The 18365-nt window shown below is 39.7% G+C and overlaps 1 protein-coding gene across 11 annotated transcripts in view; it reads right to left on the bottom strand.

The window, feature by feature from the left end:
- The window catches only part of LOC139970056 (uncharacterized), a 107302-nt gene that overhangs the window by 85231 nt on the left and 3706 nt on the right, over positions 1-18365 (bottom strand). For 3 of the 11 annotated variants that reach the window (XR_011793901.1, XR_011793910.1, XM_071975672.1), the window contains exons 2-4: positions 17796-17920; positions 15916-16033; positions 14182-15677 (exon numbers count right to left, since the gene is read on the bottom strand). Coding sequence is in view for 1 of the 11 variants with exons in the window: in XM_071975672.1 (XP_071831773.1) it covers positions 14182-15677; positions 15916-15940 (1521 nt within the window). In the remaining 10 variants the exon portion in view is untranslated. The other 8 variants (XR_011793907.1, XR_011793903.1, XR_011793905.1 and 5 more) reach the window with 7 other exon arrangements.

The following is an 18365-nucleotide window of genomic DNA, read 5'->3' as shown; positions in this document are numbered from 1 at the left end:
GTAGGATCGAAATGACCACTTGTCATTTAGCCTCTGAAGTAGATCCTGTTAGGATCAAAACGTCAGACCAACATAATTTTCAACATTTTCTTACACAAGCTCTCTAGTGGATAAGCAGTTTATTAACAGTTTTATTTTATTTTAAATATAAAGATTATAAGAAGTTTGCCCCGTGATATCGTACTTAGTTGATACTATCATTATTACGATATATGACTAGATATCTTTTTAAGATTGAAGATAAGATGTTTCAGTTCCATTACGTATTAAATCATCTGGTATTAAAAAGACGGATAACAAGATGCATTTTTTTTTAAAAAAGAGGGATATATTTTAGATGCGTCCCAATGAACTTCTTAGGGTACCTGTAAAGGGCAATTAAGATACAAATATATTGTCCCTAATAATTGGCCTTTCCTAAAACAGATAACGAAATAATATTCTGAAGCTAACAGCACCTTATATGTTTCATTCTGTTTATATAAACGGCATATGATAATACTTGATACGGTTCCCGGACAACTCCCCACTGGACGAATTCCCCTGACGATTACCCCCCCCCCCCCCTCGGAGAATTCCCACTCCGCACAATTCCCAACTATGACAACTTCCCCCGGACAACCCCCCCCCCCCGGACAAATTCACCAGGACAATCCCCTCCTTGGAAATTCGACGATTGATGGGCAGCCGATGTAGGCAGGGTTTAGGCTTTTAGTTCATTAAAAATGGAAGTGAACCTAGAACTAACTGCAACAGGAGATTTCCTTTTTTTCATATTGTTGTCGTGTCCCCACTGAATATTATATCCAATTAATATGAATTCAAAATGGACGCAAACGATTATTTTGAGGCTCTGTAACAGCTCATTAACGATTGGTTTTACACCCTCAACATATATTACAGGAAGATAGAAACATGACCACAAACAATCAAAATAGCTTATTGAAAATACACATTGACGTACCTACATTCCTGTCAACTCTCCCGGTTTTACCGGGATACTCCCGGTTTTTACCAGAATCTCCCGGTTTCATATTCTATTCTCCCGGTTTTTTTAAGTTCTACACTTGCGACATTTCTGAAAATAGCCAACAATTAGTCCTATGCTTAGTAAATCCCCACAGTAACTCTGAACAGGAAAGGCTATATTCAGTGTAGTTCGCAAGAACAAGACAGACTGCAGTCGGTCAAGTCTCAAGCTTGATGGGACTCTATCTAGCATACTAGCCATTAAGTCACAGTCACAGTACCCAGAGTCCACTGTTCCCTGTTTCAAATGGAAGCCTACTAAAGAAACCCTGTAGAAAGCGAAGCGAGCTGCTGTAAACTACAACAAGAAACACTGATTGGATGATTCTCTCATTGTATTGCATAAGAAGACTATACTTATTTAGGAGTATTTATATCATTTCAGTTGAAAATTACCAACCTCCCTATCTTCCCCTTGTTCTCCCTGTTTTTTTGGCCCAGAAAAATGTTATTCTCCCTATTTTGGAGTCAAACAGGTTGACAGGTTTGTACCTATAACGTCAAAACCTAGATATGACTCAATGTGACGTCATCAAAACTAAAAAATGAGGCCGATTGAACGAAGTCAGGCTGTTTTAAGCAGAGACGATATGATATTATAGTTAGTGTGGTCAATGGTTAAATCCAGATTTGAAAAAATGTCGCGCTACGTGCGATTATCTTTTCTGTCATTACAGCTTTAATATACTGTAGTATGGTAGTTCTTTATGCAGCTTCAGTGATTTACTTTGAGAACGCGAAGTAATAGTAGACTTCAATTCTTTGTAGTAGCGTATTGGGCATTAATGGCGATCGGGGCAGGGATGGCAAACTTCGCCCCATGTCAACATTTTTAGTTCAGTTTATACGGGCCCAAACCACATTTGGGCGCCCCTATACCATTGCGCCCCTAACTATGCCACTGGTTCTTTGCTAGGCAATCCTTTCAAATAGCTTGTAAAACAGATATCACAAAGATGATAAACAGTATATAGACTACATGATACTGTTGAATAAACAAACACCATCAGTATTTTTATCACGCCCCTGACTTACTGAAGTATGCTACTGTTGAATGCATCATCAGAGCGTGTGCAGAGATATGGGGGGGGGGGGTGCTTGAAAATGTTGGCTAAATAATGAAGACACTTTACTACAAAAAATGGCAAAATATTGCACCAGTTTGTAAGCACACTTCCTTATTAACATATCTCACTACATTTCATCACATGTTGGACCCAACTCCCTGGAAATTTCTGACCGTAACACAACATAAATGCTACGGGCCGGGAATGTAGTGTAGCTGGCTCCAATGCATAACAAGAATCTAGAGCTTCGTGATTCATTGCCTTTGGATTTGAAGCCAGATATAATTGTTTGACCTACCTCTGTTGACCTAAGGTGACATTTGACCTTAACCAAAAACAATAAGAATCATCCATTCACTATGGGTAATCCACCGCCGAAGTATTATAACGATCTGAACTTGCGTCATCCACTTATAGTGGTTACAATAGGCGTCATAGACACACACACATGTATGTCTGCACATCATCCTTTTGCCTCTGGCAAGGAATCAAAAAGTGGTTCTGAGCAATTTTCAGCGAAATCACATTTGGCCACGCCCCTCATGAATATTGATGAGATGAAGTATGTTTATAACCTACACATGTTCCCCATCTCCCACCAATGCCACCAAAGAAGTTTGAACAAAATCGGAAAGACGGTTGCCGAGATATTAGCATTTAAAGAAATTGTTCGAAGCCCCGCCCACTCAGGAATATTAATGAGATTGGAACCACAAACAATAGGGAATACTTACTCACTCTGGGTAATCCACCACCCAAGTATGGGAATGATCAAACCCTGCGTCATTGACTAAGAGTGATTACGAGCATCTTTCAACGAAATTACATTTGGCTCGGCACCTCCCACCAATGCCACTAAACAAGTATGAACAAAATCGGCCATTCGGTTGCCGAGATAAGGAGTCCGTCTACTTATGTTCCCCATCTCCCACCAATGCCACCGAAGAAGTTTGAACAAAATCGGAAAGACGGTTGCCGAGATATTAGCATTTAAAGAAATTGTTCGAAGCCCCGCCCACTCAGGAATATTAATGAGATTGGCCCCCAAAAACGATAGGGACCATCTACTCACTATTGGTAACATACCCACCAAGTATATGAGACCGATCGGATCTTGCATCAGTTATCGTGATTACAAGCTGGCGTCACTAAAACGAAGACAGACACACACATGCGTGACTGCGAAGTGGGCAGAAAATGTTAAGGTAATCCAGCTAACATGCATGTGGAAAGAGTAAATAATTCTCACAGCAACAATGCGGCTAGTGCGCGCGAAGCGAGCCAAATCTATTTTCCACAAATTTACTAACTTGACGCCCAAAATATTTTCATAGTAGCTATAGTATACACAATGCACGCGAAACAAAAAAGTGTTTTGGTACTTTGTCTCCTAAAATACAGTCGTTTTGCTATTTAAGCTTTTCAATTCAACGGTGTTCATATGTTTTACTACATTGCAAAAGTATTACATTGGTAGCGTGACAGGACGAAAGAGGTAATTCAGAGCTCTATGTAAGTAGACCAAAGTATACCAATATCTCACACCTGTATGTGGAATCATAGGCGTACGGGACCATTTCAGTTTGGGGGGCAGAACTTTTTGTGCCCGAAAGTTCCTGTGACACTATCTAAGCGGAGCGCCACCATCGGTTGGCGCGTAGCGTACAAGAAAATTTTTGGCACACAATGCCTCTCAGATTGCCGGAAACGGCACTTCTGAGGCCTTGCAAGTTGCATCTAAACATTCTTTATTTTATAATCTCACGTTTTAGAAATTTACACTTCCCGAAAAATTTGGTAAATTAGAAGAAGAAAAAATGGTTACATCACTTTGAAGGGGAAAAATGGGACAGTATATTTTTTAAGCTCCTATTTAGTTACCTTATTTATTATTTTAACACAGTACTCAGCTACCTCCAGAAAAACATGCATTGTTCAACGACACGTAGGCAGGATAATGTCGCTGTGTCGGGTGAGACTGCAATTTGTCTCACAAAAAAAGTATAAAATATATATATGATAAACCTGTATTCCCCCCCCCCCAACCATCCATGAAAAAAAAAATGTTTCTTATATACACTCATGTTGGGGATGTCCAGGTCAAGGGCTGCGGAAGCACTTTTAATCTGGGGGGGGGGCACCGACATCAAAGGGCACTTTGCAGAAATTCGATTGGAATGATACAGCCTTATAATTAATACCCTGTATAACTCTTATTTTATTATCTTATTTCCATCAACGCCCCCCCCCCCCCCCCAAAGGAAAATATGCATACTAGCACTGCAATATCCAATGCGCAAATTGGGAAACAAGGAACAAGTTTTCTTTTGAGACAAAATGAGGTGAAATCATGCTAGTTGCTAATGTAGGAATCTTCCGAATTACAGTTTTTTTCTTGTTAATATCTTAACAATTTTTTTTCCATTCGAAATAACTTTGAGTTTGACCCACAGAAATTCATTAAAAGTCACGGGCTTGGCCAGGATTTGCAAAGTTGTAAGCACGACTATCTGAGCGGAGCGCCACCATCGGTTGGCGCGGAGCGTACTAGAAAATTTTGGTTTTACAAACCCCTCAGATGGCCGGAAACGGCCCTTCCCGAGTGTTCATTCTGGTTCCCTGGCCTCTTGCTAACTTGAGGCACCTCAATTTTTATGTCGAAAAAGGCACATTTTTAACCTGAGGAAAAGTGGGGGGGGGGGGGCACGTGCCCCCTGTGCCCCCCCTCGGTTCCGCCGCCCTTGGTCCAGGTATACAATTGACTAGTTAGAAAAAAAATTGATTGTGCAAAAAGCGTGGTAGCCCAGATGAACTGCGCTTACGGTGGTGTTGCACGGAAATATTCGGGCATCATGATGCTAAATAAAGAAAATCATGGAATTGTCGGGCAAAAATTTGAAGAAGATTCGGGCAAGCTACTGCATATTTATATATATATATATTTCCAGAGGACAAGAAATTCGGGCAAAAGTCCTGAAAAATTCGGGCAGCCTAATTCGGGCAGCCTCTTAGGCTGCCCGAATTTTTCAGGACTTTTGCCCAAATTTCTTGTCCTCTGGAAATTTGGGGGGGCAGTCTGCCCCCCCCTGCCCCCCGCCTCGTACGCCTATGTGTGGAATAATGAAGCAAAAGTCACTCTCTACAGGGCAGCCTTGGTTAACACACAGAAAACGGAAATAAATCAATATATCCGCACAAAGATACACATTGTTCGTATAAGTAACCTCGCGATTATCTTTTTCTCAGGTGAGTTGGGCCTGTTGGTTGTGCTACTATAAAACACTATCGTACACACGCACAGTTTTTATTGGTAAGTAGCGTTACAAAATCGTCCCAATTGGGTTCTCCCGATTGACAATTATCTGTGGGCCAACTGTCCGGGGGAAATTGCCCAGGAGGGAAATTGTCCCGGAGGGTAATTATCCGAGGGTAATTGTCCGGTGGGGAGTCGACTGTTGAAGGCATAGTGGAAAGGATTTGTCCGGGGGGGGGGGGGGGGGTTTCTGGGATTGGAATTGTCCGGGTGGTAATTATCTGGGTGGGAATTGTCCGGGGGTACTTGTCCAGAGAGGTAATTCTCCGGGGGGTAATTGTCCAGGGAGAGTTGTCCGGTCACCCTTGATACACAAAATCAGCAAAAGCCACATACACGGATGTCGTGTATGGAAGGTAAATGTTACATCCAGTCTGCATATGTGATCAAATTTCCAAATAACTATAGAACAACTGTGGACAAATACGTGTCATTGAAGTGCGCGGTGAAGGTGAAATTTAGTTAGTTGTTGATATTCAATGGAGGGGTCTTCATTACCGCAACCTTTTTGACGTTATGTCGGTCACGAATAAATGAGTTCGGCGTTTGGTCCTTTAACGTAGACCAAAGGTTGGATATATTTCTTAACAGTACTCTAACTAGCAATCGCCTGACATATAGCTAAGAAGTTAGGTCTACACCATCACATATTATCCGGACAACCAAGCTCATTAACGGTTGTCAAAGAACGACTCACGCATGTTCCGGACCTGACAGAGAATACCTGTCCTGGACACTGATTAGTCATCTTGAACAACATGGTAACGTTACTGTATCCTCGTCATAGAAATTGAATTAGGAAGAATGCTGCCACAGTTTATCGCCGCTTGTTTAAGCAGTGAAGCCTTGAAATATAATGAAGGCGCTTTGTAGTGTACGCCAAAAAGCCAGATCATTTGTAAGACTGAATTTGATTTTACCCGTTTTTTCGAAAGAGTAGGTGTACTTTGCACAACAGAGACATGTTATTGCGACCAGAGTGTTAAGTACTATATATACTCCTGACGTAAGAACCAACTTTGAAAACCTCTTTTTCTCTCCTCAAATGACTCGAGTAAGTGGAGTGTTTGTGCAACTTTCATTGTATGGAAAGTGTCATTTCCGGTATCTGAGAGGCATATGGCAAACATTTCATCCTGCTTGTATTATTTTAGTGATCCACTCAAATAGTGTCATATAGTTGTCCCTGAAAAATGCCGTGAAAAAGCATGCCTTCGTCCTCCCCATGCAACCCGTTACCACACACGCCCTATAGCCTTCGTGTAATACTTCCATATTAGCCTGTGCATGTAGTTTCCAGTTTAATGTTGCAAAGTGGGTATAGTAACCTATTTTCCTTGTATTAAAATGTTAGTGATAAGCCCAGGACATCATAACCGTCATCTCATGTTATTCTGGCATGTTGATCTATCGTTAGGGATACAGCTTTAAGTAAAATGAGGTGTTAACATTTTTGTCATTAGGCTTTAGTCATATCGCATCCGTAGCCGGCCTAGGGCCTAGGCTAACTATATCCAGGGTCCAGTGAATATTAATACAGCTGCTGAGCAGACGACGCTACTAAAGTAATAAGATACCTATGTAATTGCTTCTACTATCGCTTCCTAAGAATTACCTAGGAACTACAGACTACTGCCACATTTTTGGCATCCAAATGCGGCGCACGATATCACCATTTCGAGTGATTAATGTCAACTTTATCACTTTAGTTATGTCAAAGACTTAGTGTTTGTATTACGCTCCGTTATTGTCTTCTCGTACAAGCAAAGCGCCACTATTACGATGAGTGGCTTCGGTATATGTCGCATGACGTCATTCTCCTTACTTCAAATTCTATGATCCTCGCCTAGTTAGCGAAATTTTACGAACATACGGTGATTTACACCGAAGGCCTGATGCATGATTAATCTAACGAATACAATGTAGAACTAATCTATTATTGAGCAAATGTAACACCCTCCGGTGTATTAAAAAATCCTTGGTCGATTTCTTGGCCCTGATTCATAATTCAAGACATGTAATATACGCCATATAGGCCTGCGTACAGAGCAGCTAGCTGTGGAAACTGTGACTGTGTAGTGTGTATTATATAATACCATACCATTACGGGTTAGCTGTTTGTGCAAATAACACCGATCGCGAGTCGCTGCGGAAAAATACGATTAACATTTGTTGCTGGCGACTTTGTTTGCAAGATGTTTTTTAAATCAAATACGTTCAACTGTTACCTATCTTGTTCAATTCGAGAATTTCGAACCAAAGTAGAGAATTTTACGTATTGTTTTGAAGAAGTATTCTACTCAGGGGGATCTTTGTTCTTTACGTGTGCCAGTGCAGAATTAACTGTTTGCCGCAACAGTTCTTTGCTAATCTGGGTCTGGATTTTTTCCTGCGTGGCAAACCTGTGAGTTTGAGATTGCTATGAAGAGTGTATGTTCAGCCGGCATTCACAAGCTAGCCATGCGGATGATGGAGCGGGCTAGTTTTCTCAATACATGTAGCGTGCATGCGCACTACAATAACTAGAACGGTTGTAAATTCTGAATGAAATATCACCTTCTCCTCCCCTGTCTGGTAGAGATTTCTAGGGTGTATTGGACCTTCTTTCAAAAGCCATCATTCGATTTCTAAATGGATTTTATTGTTTTGTTGGTCTTCTAAATATCTGGTAATGTCATGGTTGAATCTTAATTTGTTCATTGTTAATAACAACGTTTACAGTGGCGTAGGAAGGTATTTTTGAGTGGGGGCTGGAGACTGATGCCCGGCCTGGGGGAGGGGGTGTCCCCCTCCCCTTTGGATTTTTTTTTTGCATTTCCAGGTGGCCTCAGATGCAATTTGGTGCAATATAGCACACTTCAACACCCACTCCATTTTGTAAATAATTTTGAATATTCACCTGGCCTTAGATGCAATTTGGTGCTCCAAATGAGTTTTTTTTTCTCATTTGGAAATGAAAACGGGGTTTTCTGACTTGCGAAGCGGGGGCCGGGGGGGGGGGGGGCGGAATGATACTCCCGGTTCCTACGCCCTTTAACGTTTATTTGACTCTGTAGATCAAGGTATTAAAGTTTCCTTTTTTTGTTTAAATGCTTCGTCTTAAACTTAATATAAAAGATCGAGTATATTTTCATAACTTATTTATAATTCATCATAATAATAATACTAATAAAGTAAAGTCTGTATGCTATTGTATGCATTTAATCCCATGTGTTAATTATGACGTACATTCACATTGTATCTTAGATATAATGGTAATGTTATGTCTCATTCTTTATACATTTCATATTGCATTTATCTTATTAAAGGAAGAGTTTTTTAACCAGGGGTCTTTCGGCAACCCCACCTAACCTTCATTACCACTCTGCCTAGATAATAACTCTGTAGTGATTACAATGGTATAATGGTATAATTCAGCTATTTCTAACAATCCGTTGTTACATCTTTCACCATCCTCCACCTTTACAGGAAAAAAAATCAATTTAACCTAATATGACACAATTAACCACAACAATTACACCAATAACGTTGAAACCAGACAAGCACTTTGAGGATCTGCAATAAAACATTACATAATTATAATTAAGAGCTGATAAACGATTGAGGAATATGCACAAATGAGTGATATTCCAAGATTTGGTCTCTGCAAATGCAACCTGTATGTGTTATATATGCATTTCTTTGTTTGTACCTGCAGTGGTAAAGAACATTTGAGTCAATACAAAGCTATAAGTTATGTTCGTGGGAGAGGGGAATGGGTAAAATTATTTTCATATTTCCCTTGTAACGGTGATACAAATGAGAATATCGATTTAAAACTCAAACATCACATCAATCATCGCTCACTAAAAGTCACTTATGTTTCACAATTCATCGTATTTATTTAGCCTACCAGAAACCATCACTCGATATTTACATAAACCCAGCGAAAACAAAACATTGATCATGACGGGGGGGGGGGGGGGTGGGGGGGCTTAGTGTAACACCAATGACCTCTCTGCGTGACAACTCCCTACTTATAATAGGGTGCACCCATTGTGACAGCTCCCTAATTATACAAGGGAATCCTTTTTTGTGACAGCTAATATTAATATCAGGGAGCTGTTTGTGACAGCTCCCTGATAATACCAGGGAGTTATCTCTGTAACGGCTCCTTTATTGTACCAGGGAGCCCACTTTTAGACAGCTCATATTAATTCTAGGGAGCTCTTTTGTTACAGCTCCCTAAAAATACCAGGGAATACTCTGTGCACCAGCTGCCTATTATACCCTGGACCTCTCTGTGACAGCTTCCTAATTATATCAGGCAACCGTCTTTTTTTGCAGCTCATTAATTCTAGGGAGCTCTGTTTGTGACAGCTCTCAAGTAATACCAGGGAACTCTTTCTGTAACAGCTGCCTAATTATACCAAGGACCTCTCTGAGACAGCTCCCTAATTAAACCAGGCAACCGTCTTTGTGACAGCTCCTATTAATATTAGGGAGCTATGTTTGTGACCGCTCCCTAACAACACCAGGGAGCTCTCTCTCTCTGTAAAAGCTGCCTAATTATAGCAGGGAGTTCTCTCAAAGACAAAACAGACCCTGTAAATTAATAGCGACATTTTGAAAATAAGATGTTATGGACATACAACAGGTGCCTTTATATTGTAAATTAACACTCAGAATTGGTTGTATATAGAATAACAGTTGAATGCATTATAAACTGCATGACGCCAATAATGAATAATTTGTCTTTAATAGTGGGTATTATAACACCTTTGCATGAATGCACAATTACAAGTTATCACCGTTCTGTATCAACAAACAATATTTGGGCACTGTTCAATTTGCATATTAATAAACTAGTGCTACCCAAATTATGCGGGTTATATTCTTGTTTGGTGATTTCTGTGTTGATTTATGCGCATCATGTTTCTAATTAATTTAAAAGTTGGTAGAGTTACTTCATTTGATATCAAAGCATGTGTTTACTGGTTAAAAACTGTTGTTGTTTGGGTTAAAATTAACGTCACAGTGTTCACTTTTTTTTCAAATACACAAAGTCGGTATATATAGTTGACTTAGCTCTGAATCATTTACTAAAACTAAAATTAAACGTATAATAATTAGGTGTTCCCTTTCGAGGGGAATGGTCAATACACACCCAACGGAGATCACACAGTCACAGTCTCTATGCAAGGGGACTATGGTTGAGAGCGGATCAGTCGTTCGGTAGTTTGGTTTTCGTGCCCAGGTTCTTTTCTTGGTTTATTTACTTAGAAAAGTACACACACTGAAGCGTGTCGGTTTTATTTTACACTAAATGGGTTAGCCACTGAAGAATTAATTGCAATAGAAGTAAAAAAATTGACAAACTTTGATAACAGAAGGAATCGTTAACAGGAGAGAAGATATCCCTTTACAGAATTAACTGTTACTTTTTGATTCACGGTTCTAATGTATTCGTTTAAGAACTGTGCACCATTTCTCATGAACGTCTGTTACAGTATATTGCGCCTTAGCGCATACGTCCTGGCTGCTGGTATTCTACTGTATGAATACCCTTTTGTAACAGTGTGTGAATAACATAAACCTCTCGCTGTCAGTGACATCTCCCTGCACCAGGCAACTCTATCGGTGATAGCTCCTTACATGACTTGAGGCTACACTGAAACTACATTAGTATGGTTCCATCAGTGGCGCATATATGATCCGAAGAGTGGGGGGGGGGGTGATATTAGTAGACTACTAAGCGGAGCACCACCATCAGTTGGCGCGGAGCGTACATGGAAATTTTAGGCTTTACAAACTCCCCGGATGGCCGGAAACGGCCCCTTGGAGTGTTTTAGGATGCATGAGTTCAGCTTTGAAATATAAATTCCATGTATGCAATTCCTCAATAACTGAGAAAATATTCAATCTATGAAAAAAGTAATACATGTCAGATGAGTTGAGATGGTACAATAATCATAATGAACTGTGCATCCTCTTTCATTTATTCTGTCTGCCATGCTCCCGTATTCACCTTCTGTATCTCTATTACCTTTGTCAATCACCCCATCCATAGTCCATACATGTTCATTACTCAAGTGCCTCACCGTCCATAGTCGGTGTTGTGGTCAATGTAGACGGTTCTCTGTAACAATCCCTTCCTGGTGGCTAATGGCTATCAGTGATCGTCAGTTTGCAATCTTATATACACACTACAAACAGCAAAATGTAACCGATAATCGTCCGATATAGAACGCACCTGGGCGTCAAAGCCTTATTACAATAAAGAACAAGTTAAGTGGTTAAGTGGAATACTTTTTGACATCTAATGCCCTTTTTAGAAACACCTAATTTTTGAGCGCCTGATGTGTATAGTGTTCAAATCCTGAACGCCTACTGTTCAAATGCTTTACGCTCCAGTGCTCAAATTGTGAACGCTGGCGTTCAAATTTTGAACGCTAGCAAATATATTTAAGTGTTAGACGGCAACACGATGCAAGCTCTTCAAGTAGGCTAGGCATATCCTTTCATCCTCAACATGTTCTGACGCCCTGACTCGTTATATCATAGGCCTATATTCATTATATTTTGTTGTTGTTTGTTTGCAGTGTATGGAACCCTGGAGTGAGAACAGCTTGCAAAAGTACTGAGGTTGAAACCTCAGTATTTTGACCTAACCTAATTTTAACTTAACTTTTAATTTATTTCATTTTATTTTAATTTGAACTTATTTTTTTTTTTATATCGGACTGGAAATTGGGGGGGGGGATGATTGTGTAGACCATCCCCCCTTGACCAAAAAGTGTGGGATATATCCCCCACCCCCCCTCTGGGATGCGATTTTTTTTTTTCCCAAACAGGTTTGCAATTGCGTGTAAATAGGCGCTCATGATTGGTCGGAAAAGTTACGTCATCACGATAGAAACCTTCACTTCCAGGTAACCAAAGTGTCTGCATCCATTCGTTGCAACGAAGATATACCCGTTCAAAATTACCCAAAGCTTTTCGTTGTAGATGTGTTTGGAATTGGTTTAGACATATTGAACACACTAGTATGGTATGATCATCTACTTTGATCGAAGTTTTCTGTGAAGGCATTAATCGATAACTACGCACAGTGAAATGTTCTTACAGGGTACATCACACATGCGCTGGTGGCCTATATGTATTATAACTGTGTACACAGTGCAGTGACGGAAAAATATACTGTAGCATGGTGGGCTCATAACTGACGCAATTAAGGATTTGATCAAAGATGTATATCAAGGAAAAATCCGAATCACTCAACTCTATGTGTTTTTCATATGTGTAGAAATGTTATGATCTCAAAATATATAAGGTTCTGTGCTTATGCACAGTACAATTGAGCAGAATTTGACCACAACATGTCTGCCGTTTCAAGTTCTATAATACCCCTAAATTGACACATTCGTCGATAAGCTAACTGTAGTGTATAGGCCTTAGTATACATCCATTGACTTTAGATGCTGTTTGCTATGCTCTGAGCCTCTAAGCGCAGACAAGTCAGGTCCCAGAGAGTAGTCTTATCATATTGAGGTAATGTTGGTTATTTTTAGGATTTAAGATTTCCAAATGCCCCAAAAACGTGCAAAACTGGGGGGGGGGGGGGGAGGGTGTTAAAAGCTTAAAAAATTCAACAATTTGGTCAGCAAATAGCTGAAATGGATTCAAACTCATGAAAAATGTAATTCTGCTTGACTGCAAAGTTTAGGTGGCCTGCTGTATCGTTGCTAGTAATAATTGAAGGTGCGTCAATTACGGGGGTGCATCAATTATGAGTCAATTACGGGGGTGCATCAATTATGAAGCCTTGACTACACTAAACTGTTTGAGTATATTCATTCAAGACTTGTGAAGTTGATTTTAGTGTAGGCCTACCCATTCCACGAAACGATTTCCGATTGCAGTAGAACGGCTCACAAATCTTGAATAACGTAAACACGAACCCAATAGAATGTAGCGTATGTATCATAAGTAAGGTCAACATGTGATTCAAGCATTAAAAGTAAAGTTAGGGCTTTGATGGACCCTAACTAGACTTAATAAAGTGTCAGTGTGTAACTCAGTGCATGTCTTCGAACTTCAACGCGATGCTCATTATTGATGCTTACGTCACGAGCAATCTGGTTGGCGGAAAACTCCATAATTGCAAACCTGTTTGGGAAAAAAATCGCCCCCGGGATGTGCGCCCCATGTGGGTTTCATGACCATACACTACAGCCCCTGTAAGGGTTGTTACTACATTAGTATGGTTCGATGACCATACACTACACCCCCAGCAAGGGTTGTTACTACATTAGTATGGTTCGATGACAATGCACTCCAACATGGCTTGTTGTTCCAGGTTCAATTCAATAATTCGAAGCATTTAACATTTATTTAAAGTCTTGGAAGACTAGCGATTCGTTTTTAACGGAAGAATCTGAAATTCCAAACATTAACACTGCATGTGTTTATGTTGTCAAAGTATATGTTCAATATTCTCAATACTATATCAGTTCGATTAGAGTTCTAGCGCAATTTGGCACATGCAGAGATTATGCTGATTGAATTAAATATATGACATCCTTTGCAATTATCCTCAATACAGCAATGTATTTCATTAGCTAGGAAAAGCATCCTTCTTCTTTAAACCTAAATGTTTATGATTTAAAGTGGCTTGAATAATATAGTTTTCAATGACAGTCCATGGAAAAAAAACATTAAAAAAAAGTAAACAGTTCCTAAATTAGGTGTAGGTGAAACATGTAAAAGGCTGTTTTTTATTAGCTAACTTACATTATTTTTAGATGCAATCTCCAGCAACTGTGTCGTCGATCTTTGGAGAAGAGCGCTGTCGTCTCTGCCTATATTAACGGCACGCGAGCAGAGCTCTTTCACAGAATCCATAATGTCGGTGACGTCACCAGTTTGTTCCAGGATACAGAGAATGGCAAACTTATCCCCGCCTGGTAATCCCTTCAAATGGTTTATGAGTTTCTTTCCAGCAATGGGATCCAGACCACAGGCGAATCTAAACAGGTACTGAAGATCAAATGGATCTAAGAACCTGAGCCTATCAGAGAGATTGTGTGCGTTCTTTACAAGAGTGACAAGGTGGTGGGCTGCATACCATTCACAGAATAGTTTATGATAAAAACGGACCATCCTTGTAAACAACACATTGTCTCCAGTAGAATCATCGCTCACTTCATCTTCTTCGACCAAAATGCCAATTGAAATATACTGGTCATATAATTCTGGCCCGACTCTTTGACGAAATCTAGTCTTAATCCATGACAATTGTTGGTTTTCCTTGTTTAATCCTTCGAAAGCTATTTTGTCTAGCTCATGATGTTCCATTTCATGAAGATATAACTTGTTGCTTCTATTGTCTTTAAATTTCTGTTTCAGATGGTCGTAAAAACGTCTAATCATGTGTTTGAAAAACTGTGTGACAGAATTGAACTTCATGAGGTCTCTCTGATCATGAGCCATGTGGGCAAACATCACAAATATGAGAGGCACCTGGCAAAGATCAGCAAGGATGGAGTTTTCATAGAGCCGTTGTTTTATTTCTGCCACTGCCTCATCGTTGTTACTTACTACAGCCTTGCGAATGTACTCATTCCTAGCTTTGTCATCGAATCCTGTTAGTTTGGCCCTCTTAGTTTCTTTTCTAAGACATCCTGGAAGATATCTTGTCGTTAAGCTGACATCAAAGTCTGCAAACAGTTCCATCTTTATGATCTTGTGAACATCGTCATTATCATTGCTATCCCTGCCAGGATACTCATCATATCCATCCAAAATAATGTGGACGGACGAGCAACTGTGAATTATCTTTTCAAGCTCATGTTTGCTAACACGGGGTTCGTGGAAGAGAAGAAATGACTTAATCGCCCTGTAGAGAGACTTTACTCTTCCAAGTTGTCTTAACCGAAGAAGAATTAGTATTTCTACATTGTTCATCGGGGAATCCGATACATCATTACACCAATCGTAGGCCAGCTGAAGGGTTAACGTCGACTTACCATACCCGGGCTCTCCTTGTATAATGCGTCTCTTGGATTTAAACCGATAGTCAGTATAAATACTTTTGTAAGAATCCAAACGGTCCCATGATCCTCTGGTGCCTGGCGTTGGCTCTGGTGCCAGACAAACTTCAACGCCCCCTTCTACAAAGACCTTGTCCACACAATAAAGTCTATCTTTTATATATGGTAGGGGTTGAATCGCATCATAGTGGCCTTTATATGTCCTTTTGAGACCTTCTATCAGAAATTGTTTCTTCTCTAAACAAAAAAACAGAAACAATATGTGTAAATGTTCCACGTATGATTAAATTTGACAAACAATAAATTAGTGACACACATGGGAACACGTAAATCTTAATTGTTTATTCGTTACTGATAATACAGTTTTGGTAATGTTCTATTTGTTATTAAGACGACAGAGCGGGAGGAGGTTACATGTTTTACCAAAAGGAAGTAAAGATGCACAAATGACAAAGTCAAAGAATAAGGCATCTACCTTGAAGATCAGGAGTCAGCTCCATTGTCACGTGATTTACTTCAGACAGTCTACGAAGCGTGAAGGGGTCGTGTCAGAACAGCTCCTGCCCATCGTTTCTGTGAATCTGTTTTTCTTTCTTTAAAATATGAGAAAAATAGGGAATCTAAATAATTACATTATTCTGTTTACTTTCAAAATGTATAGTACATTGTGTTGTTGTTGCATATGGATGGTTCAATGTTTTATTAATAACCAGACAGCAAACCTGCAATGTGGTTTCAATGATGCTACATCAATAATCTTATATGAATGTGACACACTAGGCTGTAGGGTATAACCATGATGAAAAGCATACCTCGATATAAGTAAAAAGCATTGAGATCATATAAAAACCACAATTCACATTGGCACCTGAAGACCGAGATGAAAACTTTTCTTGTATTCAGCATAGAGATTGATCGCTACCAAAGACAACTGGCCTCTTCCACTCTATGTGTACACCTACAAGCCTACATTAAACATGCGTTAGTCAAATGTTAAGCCCCCTCCCCGGTCCCCAAGATTTTTATTTGGCACTGAATCTTGACAATTGCAAAAATACGCCAAAAAAGTTAACAATGGTACAGTAGCAAAGGTAACATATACAGTAGATTATTCAAATTGATATCGGCCATTCCAACACATTAAGCACATGTACAAACAGTACAATGTTTCATTACACACCTTTGTGCACAGGCATGTATGCAGCAACGTACAGTAAGTTACCGACACAATTAAGTCAATGGAGATTTGGTCGAAACTTCTTGATTCATCTACGGATGCCCTTTAGCTAATTTCCAATTGCCAACAGCCTCTCCTATTAATGAGGCGTAACACACATGTAATATCATAGGCTGCACTGTGGGAGATACATGTACAATAGATTATAAAACAAGGTTTCCACAAGTTGACCACTGGTGACATTTGAACTCCGCAAAAAACAAAAGGATTGTTGAACTAACTACATACTTTATAAGAGGTTGGTCCAAGCTTCCCTTCTTGAAATATCATGTTTACGATGTTCACAGTTTGACCCATGGTGACCCCAACCTTTGACCTCCACAAAAATCCATAGATATCTTGGGCTCAGTGTGACACAACTACAGTTGACCACTGGTGACATTTGAACTCCGCAAAAAACAAAAGGATTGTTGAACTAACTACATACTTTATAAGAGGTTGGTCCATTCTTGAAATATCATGTTTACGATGTTCACAGTTTGACCCATGGTGACCCCAACCTTTGACCTCCACAAAAATCCATAGATATCTTGGGCTCAATGTGACACAACTACATACTAAATATGAGATTGGTCCAAGCTTCCCTTGTGGAGATATCGTCATTACAAGGTTTCACAGCTTGACCCCTAATGACATTTGACCTCTAAAGGCAGTAGGCTTTTTCTACTCAAGTTGGTACTTTTACACACCAAATATGATATTGGTCCAAACTTCTATTCTAGACATATCCTGTTTCCAAGTACTGTAAGGTTTCACACACACTCATCTGCCGGCATGACTACAAAGGTTACGATTATCATCGAAACCAAACATGTGCTGGGAAAGTATATTTTATTCCTCGATGGTGCAATGATTTTACATGAAAAGTAGATATCAAGACAATTTCAGCCCAATAAACCTATGATGCCAGACTCTCTGCTGGGTGTTACAAGCATGGACAATATACACAGGCTTTTTATACTTGTAAGCGCAGATAATTTAATATATAAAGCAGTAATATCTATCCACCGGGATATCTCTTACAAGAGAGTTAAGGAAGACAAAAATGGTTAATCTTATGTTAAACTGCTATTTTGTGGAACCTAAAGAGAAAAGTAAATAGTCTGAAACTGACTTACGAGTTGCCCTTCATGTCTTCATCTAGTCCTTGATTGTGTAGTGATGAGTTCATCTGCAGGTTTGTCCAGCCGTCAATTTGTTAAGAAAATTCCCGTAAATAGCGTTATTGTGTAAAAAAAAAAAACTTCAACAATATAGACAGTTTCTTTCATTGTGTGCCGTTTAAAGAAGGTGCAATTCCATGTTCAGTACACTTGCCTAAAATCATCATAACGGTGATCGTAGAAAAAACGAATTTAGTACAGAAACATTCCCAATACCAAATGTACGCATACTGTACAACGTATGTTTTCCTTAAAGGAATTTTTTGGCAGTCTATTGGGTATATGTAAAAAAACTCCATACAGTATTTTTTTGTTCATACTGACATTTCATACTGACAGTCCAACTGTAGTTCAGGGATTTTCTATCCTATGATTCAGGAGAAGGGAAATGTTAACGTCAAGCCAACTTCATCTAATATACTTTGAACAGTGGAGACCGATGGGCGACTGTAACGTCATCACGACACATCATTTCAGGAGCTGCAGAGACACTATCATTGGAAAGCTACATTGTAGCGAGGAGAG

Source organism: Apostichopus japonicus, chromosome 7 (assembly GCF_037975245.1).
Source record: "Apostichopus japonicus isolate 1M-3 chromosome 7, ASM3797524v1, whole genome shotgun sequence".
Lineage (NCBI taxonomy): Eukaryota > Metazoa > Echinodermata > Holothuroidea > Aspidochirotida > Stichopodidae > Apostichopus > Apostichopus japonicus.
This window is presented reverse-complemented; position numbering and strand designations above follow the sequence as displayed.